General features: G+C 46.9%; 2 protein-coding genes across 4 annotated transcripts; both read right to left on the reverse strand.

Moving 5' to 3' along the window:
- Window positions 1-7,328: 7,328 nt before the first annotated feature.
- gabpb2a (GA binding protein transcription factor subunit beta 2a) lies at window positions 7,329-15,213 on the reverse strand. Of its 3 annotated transcripts, none has more exons than XM_084455478.1 (8): window positions 14,703-15,213; window positions 12,985-13,092; window positions 11,199-11,366; window positions 10,497-10,691; window positions 10,239-10,371; window positions 9,932-10,102; window positions 9,317-9,435; window positions 7,329-9,117 (listed from the first exon to the last, which is right to left on the reverse strand). In XM_084455478.1, the coding sequence occupies exons 2-8, from the start codon at window positions 13,090-13,092 to the stop codon at window positions 8,728-8,730; spliced, it is 1,284 nt and encodes a 427-aa protein (XP_084311604.1). In that variant the 5' UTR covers window positions 14,703-15,213; the 3' UTR covers window positions 7,329-8,727. The 3 variants fall into 3 exon arrangements, with proteins under 3 accessions (XP_084311604.1, XP_084311605.1, XP_084311606.1); XM_084455479.1 differs by lacking the exon at window positions 14,703-15,213 and adding an exon at window positions 14,310-14,666; XM_084455480.1 differs by lacking the exon at window positions 14,703-15,213 and adding an exon at window positions 13,336-13,448.
- A 1,221-nt stretch (window positions 15,214-16,434) lies between these two features.
- mllt11 (MLLT11 transcription factor 7 cofactor) lies at window positions 16,435-16,695 on the reverse strand (the record flags this gene model as incomplete). Its single annotated transcript, XM_084455749.1, has 1 exon — window positions 16,435-16,695. The coding sequence occupies one exon, from the start codon at window positions 16,693-16,695 to the stop codon at window positions 16,435-16,437; it is 261 nt and encodes an 86-aa protein (XP_084311875.1).
- Window positions 16,696-18,123: the final 1,428 nt, after the last annotated feature.

Raw genomic sequence — 18,123 nt, forward strand, 5'->3', positions numbered from 1 at the left:
TTTTAGTTAGTGATGTAGATCGAATTCCAGATAAAGACAGGTGGATAAAACAGCCGTCTGACGTGGATTTATTAAAACAATAAGCATATAGGTTACAAAGACAATAGCCTAGCTTTAGGCTAGGCAGAATACAATCATTACATTGTTATGAGGCAATTGTATTATTACCGTACAGGGTTGTTGTCGTAGCAACGAGTAGAAGTAGCACAGAGGTATGCGGCATGATGCGCAGCTGTGGGCTAGCATGCTAACAAGCTAAAGGCTAAAAGCTAACAGTGCTACAAGCTACGTGCACTAGGAGCAGCTAGGAGGCTACAAGCTAATATAACAGTATGGGGTTGTCTTAAATACATTCTGCCAGGGGGTGGGGGTGACATGTGACAGGTTATGGTAGAAGGCTGCTTGATATTGTCATTTGTCAATCAGCCAGGTCAAGATTAGATCGTTGCTAGGGCGTCCGACATTCTAGATGTCTCCGATGTCTGATTACCCAATTCTAGCAGCTGCTGTTTACTCTTACAGAAGAACTGGTCAGCAGAGAATATTCCTTGACCTTCTCGCCCTACATGACTCAGTGTACGGCCTAGGAAAGGTTATCAGAGTTTAACTAACAAAGCTGAGTTCTGCCTGAACAGTAGTCTAAAAACTACTTCATTAGTTTATAGTGTAATAAGTTATTACATTATGAGCCGTTATTATGTTATGAGTCTTTATTACGTTATGACTTGCTACAGACGCTGAACCCCAAATTGCTCCCAATGAGCAGGCTAGCGCCTTGCATGGCAGCTGCCGGCATTGGTGTGTGAATGGGTGAATGAGAGGCCTTCGTTGTAAAGTGCTTTGGATAAAAGCACTATATAAGTGCAGTCCATTTACCATCCAGGCCACACACAGAGCGTTGTAGTATGAGATGTGTCGGGTCTGGGTTGATGGTAAATGGACTGCACTTATAAAGTGCTTTTCCACCTTAGCGGCACTCAAAGCGCTTTACAATGGCCTCTCATTCACACACACATTCACACACCAATGGCGGCAGCTGCCATGCAAGGTGCTAACCTGCTCATTGGGAGCAATTTGGGGTTAGGTGTCTTGCTCAAGGACACTTCGACATGTGGACAGTCGGAGCTGGGATTCGAACCACTGACCCTTCGATCATTGAACGACCCACTCTACCAACTGAGCTACAACCGCCCCAATGGTTGATGGGTTGTTGGGTTGATGTGACTGAGTGACATTCTGACTGTGTTTCAGTGCTGATCGTGGCGTCATGCTGTTGGCTAACGAAAGCAGGTGAACATACAACTAATGTCAGAAACCCTTTTCTACACCTCCACTCACCCACTCTTCTCGCTCTCCTCCTCCTCCTCCTCCATCCACTATTCTGTCTCTCCTCCTCCACCCTTCATTCTTCTGTGTGAGCAGTTGTTCTTCCTGGCTGAAGTTATCAATACCAGGTCGTGGGTTTATCAATACCAGGTTATCAATACCAGGTCCTGGGTATCAATACCAGGTCCTGGGTTTATCAATACCAGGTTATCAATACCAGGTCCTGGGTTTATCAATACCAGGTTATCAATACCAGGTCCTGGGTTTATCAATACCAGGTTATCAGCTATCAATATCAGTTCCTGGGTTTATCAATACCAGGTTATCAGTTATCAATATCAGTTCCTGGGTTTATCAATACCAGGTTATCAATACCAGGTCCTGGGTTTATCAATACCAGATTATCAATACCGGTTTATCAATACCAGGTTATCAAACCAGGTCCTGGGTTTATCAATACCAGGTTATCAATACCAAGTCCTGGGTTTATCAATACCAGGTCCTGGGTTTATCAATACCAGGTTATCAATTCCAGGTTATCAATACCAGGTCCTGGGTTTATCAATACCAGGTTATCAATACCAGTTCCTGGGTTTATCAATACCAGTTATCAATACCAGGTTATCAATACCAGTTATCAATACCAGGTTATCAATACCAGTTCCTGGGTTTATCAATACCAGGTTATCAATACCAGGTCCTGGGTTTATCAATACCAGGTTATCAATACCAGGTCCTTAGTTAACTGTTACTTAATTCTTAATAATGCATTAACTAATGCTTATTAATGTACCCTAATTGTAAAGTGTTACCACGTAGCTTGGAGTGAGCATTGTTGTTGAACTGTGATGAGCCAGAAATCAAACTGGGGATTATGACTTTAAAATCAGCTCATGGCTAACGGTTGTTATTATGTGTGGTCGTGGTGGTTGTTGTTGTTGTTGTTGTCTGTGGCTGATGGCTGTTTTCTCTAGACAGAGTTGTGACCTGTGACCCTGGTGCTGATGATCAGTTCCTATTTTGTGGTACAGAACCAAATCTATCTATGATTTGTCATCTAATGTACTTTATACTATATCTAACATCTTATATCTAATATTTACTACAGTAACATGCTCTTATATTGAATACTTAACCAATATCCATCTATGCCCAAACCTAACCCCTCTATTTCTCTCTCTCCCTCCATGGTTGTGTGTGGTGGTCCAGGCCATCGTCTGATAGTGATTGAGTATGTTCAGGCGGGACACTCCGACAGGGATGTCTGTCTGCAGGGACGCCCCCCCAGCACCCCCCCAGACCCTTACTGCTACCGGGAGAGCACTCAGAGGGCCGTCGCCAAGAGGTGCTGTACCACACACACATACATACACACACACACACACACTCCCTTACACACACACACACACACACACACACACACACACACACACACACTCCCTTACACACACACACACACACACACACACACACACACACACTCCCTTACACACACACACACACACACTCCCTTACACACACACACACACACACGCACACACTCCCTTACACACACACACACACACACACACACACACACTCCCTTACACACACACACACACACACACACACTCCCTTACACACACACACACACTGCTACCAGGAGAGCACCCAGAGGGCCGTCGCTAAGAGGTACTGCACCACACACACACATACATACACACACACAGACACACACACACACACACACACACACAAACACACACACACACCATCTCTCATACACACACACAGTCCCTCACACACACACATGCACACACACACACACCATCTTTCATACACACACACACACACACACACACACACACAAACACACACACACACCATCTCTCATACACACACACAGTCCCTCACACACACACATGCACACACACACACCATCTTTCATACACACACACACACACACACACACACACACACACTCCCTCTCACACACACACCATATCTCATACACACAAACACACTCCCTCTCATATACACACACACACACACACACACACACACACAAACACACTATCACAGTTACACAAACTACACATATTCACACTTGCACAGACATTCTCAGACACTCCCACACACTCGCTCACCATGTTGATTTCCATCTCTCTGGACGTGAGCGTTTCTCTGCCTGTCTGCTGAACCAACCCTCCTCCCCTGTCTCCCAACTATTAGGTGTGATGGGAAGCACAGGTGTAAGGTGAGGATGCAGTCCTGCCACCTGTCTTACCCCTGCCGAACGCGCTGCAGATACATGGACACCACCTACACCTGTGTCACTGGAAGTATGTGTGTGTGTGTGTGTGTGTGTGTGTGTGTGTGTGTGTGTGTGTGTGTGTGTGTGTGTGTGTGTGTGTGTGTGTGAGTGTGTGTGTGTGTCCACGGGTTATTTAAACTATGGTTACACAAGCTTTGTCCACACAAATGCCTTTCTGTCTTTCAGGGATAGTTCGAGTCTGTCAGAAAATGAAAGCAAGACTGTCATGTGGTATGTTCACTCTCAAACTGTTCTCACTCTACCTCTCACCCTCTCATCCCTCACCCTACGCCCTCTGTACCTCTCACCCTCTCATCCCTACACCCTCTGTACCTCTCACACTCTCATCCCTCACCCTCTCACTCCTCACCCTCTCATCCCTCACCCTCTGTACCTCTCACACTCTCATCCCCAACTCTATATTTCTGTAACACCCAGTAACTACAGCTTGGTTGACTGCCTTGTCAAGTGTACTACAGATATAAATGTATGGATGTCACATAATTTCCTCCAACTAAACCAGGACAAAACAGAAGTACTGATCATTGGAGAAAAAGCTGAAAGAGAGAAACTAGCTGCACACTTAAAAACTCTGGAAATTGACACCAATTGCCAGGCTAAAAACCTAGGTGTCATACTTGACTCAGATCTTAATTTCGAAAACCACATAAAGAATATTACAAAGACATCTTTCTACCACCTAAGGAACATTGCCAAGGTGCAACCCTTTCTCTCTCAGGCTGACACCGAAAGATTAATGCATGCTTTCATCACAAGCAGGCTGGACTACTGCAATGCTCTACTATCAGGCCTACCAAAGAAAGCAATCTCTAAGCTACAAATGATACAGAATGCTGCAGCACGAGTCCTCACTAAGACTAGACGAAGGGCACACATCACACCAGCCTTAAAATCACTACACTGGTTACCTGTCAACTCTAGAATAGACTTTAAAATACTACTACTAGTCTATAAATCTCTCCACAATCACTCACCAGAATATATTTCAAACATGCTTGTTAAGTACATGCCCAACAGACCACTGAGATCCTCAGGTACTGAACTTTTAACAGTTCCTATCATGCTGGTAGTCAGTGTTGTGTTAGTGAATGTTGTGTGGTTGTGTAGTTGTGTGTTAGTGAATGTTGTGTAGTTGTGTGTTAGTGAATGTTGTGTGGTTGTGTGCTAGTGAATGTTGTGTGGTTGTGTAGTTGTGTGTTAGTGAATGTTGTGTGGTTGTGTAGTTGTGTGTTAGTGAATGTTGTGTGGTTGTGTGTTAGTGAATGTTGTGTAGTTGTGTGGTTGTGTGCTAGTGAATGTTGTGTGGTTGTGTAGTTTTGTGGTAATGAATGTTGTGCAGTTGTGTGGTAGTGAGTGTTGTGTAGTTGTGTGATTGTGTGGTAGTGAACGTTGTGTAGTTGTGTGTTAGTGAATGTTGTGTGGTTGTGTTAGTGAATGTTTTGTGGTTTTGTAGTTGTGTGTTAGTGAATGTTGTGTGGTTGTGCGTTAATGAATGCTGTGTTAGTCCATGCTGTGCGGTTGTGTGTTAGTGAATGTTGTGTGGTCGTGTAGTTGTGTGTTAATGAATGTTGTGTGGCTGTGTGTTAGTGAATGTTGTGTGGTTGTGTAGTTGTGTGTTAGTGAATGTTGTGTGGCTGTGTGTTAGTGAATGTTGTGTGGTTGTGTGGTTGTGTGTTCAGGCAGCAGAGTGATCAAGGTTCTGCGGGCCAACTATGGCCGGACCAGCAGCTGGGTGTGTCCCTATAGAGAGACGAGACTCTCGGTCAACATCACATGCACCCAGCCCAGCACCCTGCAGGAGATCACCAACAGGTAGGACCCCAGCTACAGGACAGACAAGCACACAGACAGACAGACAGACAGACAGACAGACAGACAGACAGACAGACAGACAGACAGACAGACAGGCAGACAAGCAGATAGACAGACAGACAAGCAGACAGACAGACAGAGAAGCACACAGACAGACTGACAGACAAGCAGATAGACAGACAGACAAACAAGCACACAGACAGACAAGCAGATAGACAGACAGACAGACAGACAGACAAGCACACAGGTAGACAGACAGACAGACAGACAGACAAACAAGCAGACAGACAGACAGACAGACAAGCAGACAGACAGACAGACAGACAGGCAGCCAGACAGACAAGATGACAGGCAGACAGACTAGCAGACAGCCAGAGATACACAGACAAGGAGACAGACAGACAGACAAGCGGACAGCCAGACATGCAGACAGACAGACAGACAGACAGACAGACAGACAGACAGACAGACAGACAGACAGACAGACAGACAGACAGACAGATAGATAGATAGATAGATAGATATCAATCAATCAATCAATCAAAGCTTTATTTAGACAGACAGACAGACAGACAGACAGACAGATAGATAGATAGATAGATAGATAGATAGATAGATAGATAGATAGATAGATAGATAGATAGATAGATAGATAGATAGATAGATAGATAGATGATAGACCTAAGCGGTGTTTATGAGAGGGTTAGGTTTAGGGTGTGACGCGATGACAGATGTTACAGAGACAGACAGTCAAACAGGCGGACTTAAAAGTGCAACGCTCTCTCTCTCCAGGTGTGATGGGAGGAGCAGCTGTACAGTGCTAGCCTCCAACAGTGTTTTCTCCAACCCCTGTCCTGGAACGTTCAAGTATCTGAAGTTCTCCTACACCTGTGTACCTGTCCAATAAACATACACTTACACACACACACACACACACACACACAATTACCATACGCTAACACACACACGTACAGTACTTGGCAGGTAAACACTAGACTGTTCCTGGGCTCTCATCAAAACAGAACATTTGTACTTTAGAAACTTTACATCACTCACATAGCCAGTAACTGGAAGAGATAATTGAGACACAATGTGTGCCGACTCCAAATCAGTTGAATATTTCACTTTTATTTAAACAAAATCAGCCAGCCATTGATGCCGTTTAATTAAGAGCAACACGGAATCCAATTAAACCCTTTTAACAAGCAGCTTCCTTTTCGAAGGCTGGATCAATTTCAGCAGAATCAGTGTCTGATAAGGGAATTAGCAGTGCTCTCAAGCTCTCCATGAGGGGTTAGGGTAAGGTTAGGTTATTTTGTTTTATTGTTATAGCAATAATAGCAAGATTGCTATTCTTGCACTTTGCCTTCAGCACTAGATTATGCTCTTAGTCACTTGTTTTAGAGAGAAGATGCACTTGTGAGTTCTGGCAAGTAGTAGTACTACTTAGTAGTAGTAGTAGGCTCTTCCTACGTTAAATGCAATTATTGTTAGTCGCTTTGGATAAAAGCGTCTGCTAAATGACTGTAATGTAATTTAGTTTAATTAACTACATATCGAAGACAGGAATATTAAAATGAATATTGATGTTGTCAGTGTCACATTCTGGAACCTACTGTGGAACCCTTATCTGGCCCACGTTCTCACCTGGAGTCCACAGAGGCTTTTAGAACCAGTCCTTCGGAACTGTCTGGATCAGGAACCTCCAGAAATATGGGACAGCGAGGGAGTCCACTGGATTAGCATTAGTTTCATAATGATGGGTGTGAAGACAGGAGCTAAATCAGCCCTTGGTGTTAAAGCGAACAGTCGGATGCAGTTACAAAAGGAATGTTTAATAAAGCTTTAATGTGTGATAACAGCAGCTCTCTCTTTCTGTAACAAACTCATGTCATCGGTGATTTAAACCATGTGGCTCCCATCCCAGGCTGCCTTGGTTGCAGCTCTCTCCAGACCAGAGGTGTTACTGTAGCGCCTCCCACTGGCGGAGAGGAGGAACCACAGACCAGACCAGAGGAGGCGTCTCACAGCAACTCATCCTTCATCTCCACACAAAAGGCAGACAAAAACATTCAAGCCATCCAACCAACACCTCGTAGAACGTGCCAGATAGACCAGACCGTCAGAGCGAGTTAATCCCACACCAAACCCTTCAACGCTCAGGCCATCGCAGTGACAGCAACAGAGAGTCAGGGACATCTAGAAAACCCATTATTCAAATTCCCAAAACTTTATTGTCTATCACATGATAGAAAATTGTCTCAGGTTCGGGGCCCACAACATAAAAACAATTTAGTCATTGGGCATACATGTCCACCTGTATAATCTGGCAGAGAAGCAGCTATAGGCTAAGGGACAGCGGTTATATTTTTCACACATACAGGCAGAATACATCCCAAAGCATTCACATACATATACAAAAATACAATTTCATATGTACAGAGAAAAAAAAAAGTTTGCCGAGCTTATAAAAATAACTATCATCCGTTATAAGGAACATTGATTTCTGGAAGTGGAGGGTGGAGGTCGTAAGGCCTGAGAGTTAACCAGGGGCCTGGGAAAGGTCAGGGTGAACGGAACCACGGCACAGAAACCCAACCTGCTACTGAACAACATGCTGTGCTGAACCCTCGCCCTAGCGGGGTGTATTATGACACCTGGAGGAAACTAGCACACACCTGCTAATCTCCACACACCTGTCCACAGGTAACACAGCGCTCCCTGGGTTAACACAGCGCTCCCTGGGTTAACACACATTAGAAAGCCTCGTGGGCCGGCACCTCACAGCCCCGCCCCCACTACCCCCGCACATCATCGCAGCGTGGCACCCTGGTGATTGGCAGCATGCAAATGTCTCTATGCTTATTGGCCCTCGAAAGAGATAATCCCGCCTCCCCCCAGGAACCACAGTTGTTTCCCAGGCGACCGCAGCGAATCACAGGAATACCGGATCTTACCACTTCCTGGTCCTGTGACGACGTCTCATCCTTTCATTAAAGTCCTCAGAAACAACCAGCTCCACGAATAGGAATAATAATAATAATAATAATAATAATAATAATAACAACAACAACAATAATCATAGAAAAGAAAGAAATAGTAACTAAATATCATACATAAAATAAAAAGGGAACAGGGAGTAAACCAAGGACAGAGAGCAATGAGAACGCTGATAGGCTGTCCGGTGGGAGCCTGAGTCTGTGAGTCCGTCCTTCCTCCTCCTCCTCCTCCTCTGTCCAGGCGTTAGGAGATGAGCTCCGTGTGACCCCCAAGCGTTAGGAGATGACCTCCGTGTGACCCCCGGAGGCGCTCTCCACCAGAGTCAGCTGCTCCCCGGCAGAGCTCAGCCCGCCGTCGGCCTTGATCATGATGGTCCCATCCTGCAGCAGCACCATCTCCTCCACGCCACTGGAGGTCTCCACCTGCACGCCGCTCTCCTCCTCCACCACCTCCTCCTCTTCCAGCTCCTCCTCCTCCTCCCCACCCAGCACCTCCTCCTCCTCCTCCTCGTCCGGCTCCTCTTGCCTGGTGCCGTTGGTCTGGCTGTGGGCCATGGCCTCCAGGCGGATGCGGTACGTCTCAGCCTCCTGCTCCTTCCTCATGAGCTGCTGCCGGTACTCCTGGGCCTTCCTCTTCGCCTCGTTCAGCTGCTTCTGCAGCAGCTCCTGCAGGAGGGCGGGGGGAGAGAGAGGAGTAGAGGAGGGGAGAGAGAGGAGTAGAGGAGGGGGGAGAGAGGAGGAAGGAGAGAGAGAGAGAGAAAGGCCAGTCTTCACTAACTAAATGTGTTTCTCCTCAGATATTGGAGTGCATGCTTGTTATTGTGTCTTTACTAAGCGTGTTCAGCTGCCATGTGGCGCCACTCACCGTGTCTCCAGCCTCTGTGTGATTGGTTGAGGCTTCCCGCTTCCTCTTGCGGGGGGGTGGTGGCTGGGGCTCGTCCTGCACAACTTCTTCCATCACCTGGTTGGCCGGCACCGCCAACACTGCGACACAGTCCACCAATGACAGGCAAGCAGGTCAGCAACGAGGAAGTGAAACCGTAAAGGAAAAGAAACCGGAGAGATCAGGCCCAGAGTCACATGACGAGCTGGAAAACCAGTAGAGCAGAACCGGGAAGGAGAGAGAATGACACTCGTCATATCTGGTCTGTGTAGAGTGTCATATCTAGTCTGTGTAGAGGGTCATATCTAGTCTGTGTAGAGGGTCATATCTAGTCTGTGTAGAGGGTCATATCTAGTCTGTGTAGAGGGTCATATCTAGTCTGTGTAGAGGGTCATATCTAGTCTGTGTAGAGGGTCATATCTAGTCTGTGTAGAGGGTCATATCTAGTCTGTGTAGAGGGTCATATCTAGTCTGTGTAGAGGGTCATATGTATCTGGTCTGTGTAGAGGGTCATATCTAGTCTGGGTAGAGCGTCATATGTATCAGGTCTGTGTAGACTCTCGGGCGTGTTCTAGCTGTGTCGGGGGCGTGTCTTACTCTGCTGTCCGTTCTGCATGGTGAGGAAGAACTGCTGTCCCAGCCCGCCGGTCGTCTGCAGGTTGCCGTGCTGGTCTGTTACTATGGTGATGACCCTCTGACCTCCCTCGTTAACCACATGCTGGATGTTGGAGTCGAGAGAGCTGGCGGCAATGGTGTCTTCAGACTCGGCTACACACACACACACACACACACACACACACACATACACAGTGAGAAAGAGCATGGTACTTCATAAACTTGTATAAAATAGGCATGGGTGTGCACAAGTGTGTGGTGTGTGTGTGTGTGTGTGTGAGCCCAGTACCTGCGTTGGCCCTGTTGATGAGGTCAGCCAGGTTGACCACGCCCCCCTGCAGCCCAGGGATTCCCTGGATGATGAACTGAGGCGTGGGCGTGTTACTGGTGTCATTCAGGTTCACCTGGTTCTGCATGCCCTCCTGCACACGCGCGCACGCACGCACACAACCACGCACACACGCACACACACAAAATCCATTATTTTCCAGACCACATGTGCAATGGAATGAAAAGAAACACGTAAAAGCAATAATTCTGTATTCACCTGCAGGAGCAGCATGAGGTCTGTGTGCTGGCTGTCGGCTGCGATGTCGAACGGCGTCTTGTCGAACTTGCTGAGTGCGTGGACGTCGGCTCCGTGCTTGACAAGTGTCTCAGCGACCCGCTGGTGGCCGTGCTGGGCGGCCCAGTGGAGCGCCGTCATCTTCAGCATGTCCCTAGCGTTGATATCCGCTCCGCTCTGGGGTGGGACACAGCTAACAGCTCAAGAACACTCAGCTAACAGCTAGATCTAGAACAATAGAAGTCAGCTAGCAGCTAGCTCTAGAACACTCACCTTACAGATATCTCTAGAACACTCAGCTAACAGCTAGATCTAGAGCACTCAGCTAACAGCTAGATCTAGAATACTCAGCTAACAGCTAGATTCGGGAACACTCAGCTAGCAGCTAGGTCTAGTACACTCAGCTAACAGCTAGGTCTAGAACACTCAGCCAACAGCTCTAGAACACTCAGCTAACAGCTAGATCTAGAACACTCAGCTAACAGCTAGGTCTAGAACACTCAGCCAACAGCTAGCTTTAGAACACTCAGCTAACAGCTCTAGAACACTCGGCCAACAGCTAGCTCTAGAACACTCAGCTGACAGGTAGGTCAACTAGATCACTCAACTGACAGCTACATCTAGAAATGTTCCTATTAGTCCTACATCATTCTGTTACAGCCCCTACACACACACACACAGTACCCTGACTAGTAGTTCCACGATGACCGTGTGTCCCTCTGACGCAGCCATGTGTAGAGGGGTCCTGTCCACCTTGGTACGGGCGTCCCTGCTAACACCTGCTCTCAGCAGCACATCCGCTGTGGAGTAGTGACCGTGCTGGGCAGCCAGGTGCAGGGGGGAGGTACCCAGCTGAGCGGAGAGGAGGGGTGGGGGAGGGGTTGGGGGAGAGGAGAGGGGTGATGGAGGGAGAGGGGGAGAGGAGACGGGGTGACGGAGGGAGAGGGGTGGGGGAGGGGTTGGGGGAGAGGAGAGGGGTGATGGAGGGAGAGGGGGAGAGGAGAGGGGTGGGGGAGAGGAGAGGGGTGACGGAGGGAGAGGGGGAGAGGAGAGGGGTGGGGGAGGGGTTGGGGGAGAGGAGAGGGGTGACGGAGGGAGAGGGGGAGAGAAGAGGGGTGGGGGAGGGTTTGGGGGAGAGGAGAAGGGGTGACGGAGGGAGAGGGGGAGAGGAGAGGGGTGACGGAGGGAGAGGGGGAGAGGAGAGGGGTGGGGGAGGGTTTGGGGGAGAGGAGAAGGGTTGACGGAGGGAGAGGGGCGGGGAGAGGGGTGACGGAGGGAGAGGGGGAGAGGGGAGGGGTTGGGGGAGAGGAGAAGGGGTGACGGGAGGGAGAGGGGTAGAGGAGAGGGGTGGGGGAGGGTTTGAGGGAGAGGAGAAGGGGGGGGGTAAGAGGGAGAGACGGGTAGTGATGAGAAGAAGAGAGACGTGAATGGGAAGAGTGAGAGAGAAAGAGAAATGTGGGAGAGTGAGAGAATGGACAGGGTGGTGAGTTTAACAGGAGAGACACTCATAAGTCTTCTTCATCCTCAGCTCCTTTTTAGGAGGAATTAAAGGACAATGCTCGTTTTTGACAACCTAGACCTTATTTACGACATATTATAAGACGTTTGACTCACCGAGATCACTTTGGTGTAGTTCGGAGGCCTGTAGAAGAAATTTAAAATCCAGCGCGAGCCAGTATATCAATGTAATGGCGGTGGTGGGGGCACTGAGAATGCAGTTTCTAAAAATCTATTTTCTGCCGCGAAACGGTTGTTTTCATCAATCGGTCTTGATGAATCGCTAGTTGTGCTTACATAGAGAGCATAGGCCTGTTGTGGTATTTCACATGCCTCTGTAATATGATCTTTAGAAACGTCTTTAGACACGAAATAGCTTCCTCACTTGCTCCAGCACGCATGCGCACAGCGTGCTGGAGCAACGATTGCGCGCTGTGCGCATTAGTGCTGGAGCAAGTGAGGAAGCTATTTCGTTTCGAAAGACGTTTCTAAAGATCATGGCATGTGAAAACCACAACAGTTATGCTCTATGTAAGCACAACTAGCGATTCATCAAGACAGATTGATGAAAACAACCGTTTCGCGGCAGAAAATAGATTTTTAGAAACTGCATTCTCGGTGCCCCCACCACCGCCATTACATGGATATACTGGCTCGCGCTTGATTTTAAATTTCTTCTACAGGCCTCCAAACTACACCAAAGTAATCTCGGTGAGTCAAACGTCTTATAATATGTCGTAAATAAGGTCCAGGTTGTCAAAAACGAGCATTGTCCTTTAAGCAGAGACAGGTGCCTGCGCTGTTAGGGTTAGGTTAAGCAGAGACAGGTGCCTGCGCTGTTAGGGTTAGGTTAATCAGACAGGTGCCTGGACTGTTAGGGTTAGGTTAAGCAGAGACAGGTGCCTACGCTGTTACAAGCAGTCAGGAAGGACAGGAGGAGCCCAGAGAGGCTGGACATCAGGTGTCTGCTTACCCAGTCGGTGGTGAAGGGTGCTCCGTTGGCCATGAGCGTCCTGACCTCATCGTCCTGACCCTTACGGGCCGCTTCCAGCAGGCGCTTGCCCAAGTCCACTAGCGACATCTGACACACAGGACAACATGGGGTCAAAGCTGAAGCATTCTACTACAGTATGAGACTGACACATTCACATGTATTGTATTGTAAGACACTTTGGCGTCTGCTAAATGACTAATGTAATGTAAGCATTCACATGTGACTGATGCATGATTCAACTGTGATCAAGCTATGCCATCATAACAATAGGACTATTATTACATCTGATTCAGATATTTTCAGTTAATTTGGGGTGTATTATATTCTTACAGGGTTATGGGTTTATTCACTCATGTGAGAACGTATTTCAATCGATTTGGTTTTAACAGGTATTATTAAAACACAACATAACAATGGCGTAACAATCGCATTTTCCTTGTCGAGTTGCTGTGCAGAAATGTTGACGTAAACTACTCAGAGCTGACCACAGTAAAAGTACATAACAGTTACTGGCTGCGGGCGGTCGATACACAAACTAATAATGCAAGTTAAACCCGACAACAAAGAGCGCTCTCTGTCAAATCTTCGGGAGTGTCTGGACGAGAGCGCCACGACGCCCGAGGGAACATTCCACTGATCTGTATTACCACTGGATGGACTGACGCCGCATAGGCTGGGCGGGAAACACGGCCCCTGCGTACAGAGATCTGATGACTAGAGCAAAACAATGTTCGCTATCTCTTTGAAAAAGTAATGTAATGAGTTGCTCAGGCGAACTCAACGCATTATGAAAAGCAGCACGAAAAAAATGGTTTATTAAATAATTATATATACGGTTTTCTAACAAGGCACAGCCCGCTTCGCAACATTAAGGACCGCGATTGCAACATCGTACCAAGCTCACTGACATGAGGCTGTTTCGGGGTGAAAGCCAGAGCCTAGTCTAGTCCAGACTGAGGAGCCATTTTACGCGCCTCAGTGGTGAAAAGGGGCTGGAGTCGGCGCCATGTGTTCTGTAAATCCAACAATACTTCAACACAATCATTTAATAAACCCCGTCAACAACATTAGTTACAACACAGGAAACTCTTTGATATTAAGTTGTTGGTTTTCCGGGGGAAGTCAGTAGAGAAATTCCTATTTTACACGATGAGAAAAAACTACTTCCACATCCGGTTAACAGCATTCTTTCTCGCACGGCTCATCGAGTAAAGCTTTGGTAGATTTTATTCTCATTTTATAGGTATATATAGCAATTCTAGAGTTGCATTTCTATATACTTATGCGCGAACGATGCTTCTTACCGTGTCGTGTGAACCTGGTGGCGCCCAGTTTGTTATTCAGCCCGCCGGAGACGGTCGCTTGTTGGCTAATGAACTAGAACTGCGTCTAAATTAAGCTAAGCTAAGCTAGCTAGTACCTAGTTAAACCACAGCTAAACCATGCAGGCAGGGCAGTTCTTTCTAGTGTGAAACTAGTCTAGACTGTGATATAATGTGCTGTGCCGACCATACTATTTGCGCAACGTGTCCGCTTTCCCTGCTACCACGCTGCTGTGTTGCCGTGCTAGCTAGACTGTTTCGGGGGGGATAGGGAGCATAGCAGGCTACTTTGCAAACAGAGAGCTAGCCTAGCAAGCTAACGACAGCCAGATTGCATTCTGAGTTGATAGCATTGAAGACGTCAGTATTTCTTACCTTAAATGGACGTCAAAATGATTATTATAAAATGAGCATATGTTCTCTGATTATGGATTCGAGTCTTTAATGCGTTTTCCCCATCTACTCTGTAGAAAATAAATATTATTTTTGTATATAAACGGGTTCAAAGATGGCAGCTCGTCGACACCGGAGGTGGAAACCAACCTTTTAACCTCCCTCGTGGGCGGGTACATAGCAGCAGAGGAGCTGAATAGAGAAAGTCAGATGACTCGTACGCCGTTCTCAGATCGGTTTGTGTGTCCACTAGTAGCGTCCATATTCCAACTGACGGCTAGAGCAGAACTGACCGTAGATCGACACTCAATCGGTACTTGTTTACGAGGGAAAATTCTAATTGCGACCTGTAGTGGAGTTTAGCTGCCTGTGACTGTCTAATGCCTTACATTTCTTTGAATGTATATTTGCCGTATAAGTTAACATACTTGTTCTCTTACACTGAATGGATGCCGTAAACGTTTACAATCAACAACATGATTGCATGCATTTCTCTAGCAGACTGGCTTTGTTGATGTGTTTGCAAATGATTTACTTGACCTTTGTTATGTCATTCATATTTGTGAATAAAAACCATGTGAAATGTATCAAGTATATTTATGCTTTTGTTTATTTCAGAAAGGAGCAGATCTGGAAACAGTTCAAATGGGAATTGACTGCTCGGGAGTGCAATCTCACAACATGTCATTGTCAACCCAAGGATTCTAAAACCATGGCATTTCCTAGACTGTGCAACGTCATAGCACAGTGTGACAGTCTGGAACATTCATGGACTTTCTTCCTTAAAAAAAAAAAAAAACTGCCCTACATTGCCATTCTTTCCTTTTAACATTCAAACCTTAGGCTGTAGGCATTGCAGAACATCATGAAGAAAGGCTGACCCAGTTCTGTATCTGAACAACTTAATATTTCCCATCAATCATTGCACTCAGAAGAGGCCTGCTCAGAGCAGAGTGAAAGCAGAACACTTAAATAAATAAACATGAAAGGTGGATTTACAGAGTGCTTCTATGTCTCAAACATGAAAATGAAACAAATAAAACAAAAAGATGCATATTTGAGGCTCTGGTAGAGCTTGTATCTAATTGTGTTAGTTGGCTCAACTGCTTTTTAAAATACTACTGACACTCTAGACTTGGCACTATCATAGCCTTGTTAGACCAAGGGCCGAAACTGTAAACATGTCAGAAAACATGGAGGCACTGCTTTTCTGTCAGTCAGTGGGCGTGTGTGTGTCTGGCACCTTGAAAATAATCAACTTTTCTCAATAAGTCAAGCTGAAGCACAGATGGCTAGTTAGCCATCTACCAGAGTTGGGCCATGCTGCCTACAGCTTAACTCAGGCCTGGATTGTGCAATGTGAACAGGGTAATGTACCACAGTGACCATTTACTGTACTATGGTTCTACTTAAAAGGATCTTCTACTGGAGTTGTGTTTGATGGCGTTCTCTGTAGTAATACCGGTGGTCTAAACCAGCACAAGTCATGGAGGAGGGCATATCGGCCTGCTGTCTGTCACTGTCTCACACACACACACACACACACACACCCTTCATAGTTTGTGTTATACTTAAGTTATGGAACAAATACAGCACACATCATAGAGACGGTTACAGGACCAGTAAAGGACCAGAGACTTGACTGAAGGCATGGTTTAGTGAAGAGAGGAGGGAGGGGTAGAAAGTGAGTGATGGTTGAAGGTAGACGCAGGCTTCACAGCAGCAGGTTGAAGTCCAGAATGTTGATGCTGGCGATGGGTTCTCTCCAGTAGTTGAAGGTGGTGTACTCTGGTAGCTCCTCCTCCACTTCCTCCTTCCTCTGCAAATTGGAGGCCTCCTGCTTCCCAGCCTGCTTGTCATTGGCCTGCTTGCTGTCAGTCAGGCCCAGGTCCTCCAGCTCAGAGAGGTCGAGGGCAGGGATTGGCTGCCTCCAGTAGAGGAAGGAATCATACTTGCTGTTTGATTTCTGCAGCATGTTGTACCTGGAGGAGAGGGATGTGGACAGGAGGTTAGAATGTGATGAGCTTTCTTAGCTGTGATTACACTGAAGACGTCTATTGATCACATCAATTGTATTTATCCCCCAGTATTTCAAAAAGAGACAGGAATATTTTTGTAGCTCAGATTCAGGTTTTTATTTAGTCGGCTTGCACTTAGGGACCGTTCCATATTTGGGAGGGGGGGGGCATGGTGATTTTTTTTAATGCTGGGGAGGGCAAAGTATTTTATTTTATTTTGAGATGAGGGGGAGGGCATATAAAGTTGCCATCTGAGTCAGTCTCCCACCTGTAGGCAGACTCATCCCCCTCAGAGATGAGCCCAGTGAGGGTGGTGTCGTCAGTGATCTTCAGGAGCTTGACTAACTGGTGGCTGGAGGTGTTAGCTTCACATGCTGCTTCCGGTCAGACGGGTAGTTAGTGATCCACCTGCAGGTAGAGTCGGAGAGCTGGGAGAGCTTGTCCTCCAGGGCCGGGAGGATGATGTTTCAGGCAGAGCTGAAGTCCACAAACTGGATCTTGATGTAAGTTCCTGCAGAGTCCAGGTGCTGAAGGATGTAGTGAAGGGCCATGTTTACTGCATCGTCCACTGACCTGTTGGCCCTGTAGGCGAACTGCAGGGGTCCAGGAGAGGGTCTGTGATGGTTTAGATGTGGGACAGTAAAAGGTGCACAAAAGTCTTCATTACCACAGAGGACAGAGAGACGCGTCTGCAGTCACTGAGTCCTGTGATCCACGTCCTGTGATCCAAGTCCTATGATCCAGGCCCAGTTCCAGCCCGCTGTGTCACCATCTGTCTCCAATCAAGTCCCCCCCCCTCCTCCCAGTGTTTCTCCCTTCTGTGTATACCTAGTTTACTCTAGATTTTCTAGGATTGTTGTTGTTAAATGTTTATGGCGTTTTATTATGTGATATGTATCCTATAATGTGTTACTGGGACACAGCTAACATATAGTTGCCTGCTACTCGGGTAAAATATTTATATTTATTTATTCACTCCTCTACTTTTTATAGTGTTGTTTCTTACAATGTAGTATTTATTCTATGCATACGTGGTCCGTAAAATGGTCCTATGATAGCTAATACAGTTCAACATTTTCCAGGAGTTTGCTTGATTGTCTCGTTGAGAGAGGTGAGGAAGAATTTTTACAGTTCTCCTATATAACAGTTTTTTTTCTTCCCTCTCGTAAATTAGGGGCAGGACCAGTCAATGTACATCACCCCCCTTTCTTTCTGTAATGCGCATTGTGTTACCTTTGTGTGTGAAATGCGCTATACAGTTGTCCAGGATGGTGAGAGACTTCATTGTGGTAGGGGAGGAGGGGGGCAGTAGGGGAGGGGGTGGGCTCTGAGGGGGGCATTAGTGGAGGAGGGGGGCAGTAGGGGAGGAGGAGGGCTCTGAGGGA

Source organism: Borostomias antarcticus (assembly GCF_949987555.1).
Source record: "Borostomias antarcticus genome assembly, chromosome: 21".
NCBI lineage: Eukaryota > Metazoa > Chordata > Actinopteri > Stomiiformes > Stomiidae > Borostomias > Borostomias antarcticus.

Coding starts and splice junctions, on each gene's coding strand:
- gabpb2a (XM_084455478.1), bottom strand. CDS start 13,092: ATGTCGCTAGTGGACTTGGGCAAGCGCCTGCTGGAAGCGGCCCGTAAG. Junction 11,367..12,984: donor CACCCTTCACCACCGACTGG/GTAAGCAGACAC, acceptor CTCTCCGCTCAG/CTGGGTACCTCCCCCCTGCA. Junction 9,118..9,316: donor ACACAGAGGCTGGAGACACG/GTGAGTGGCGCC, acceptor GCCCTCCTGCAG/GAGCTGCTGCAGAAGCAGCT.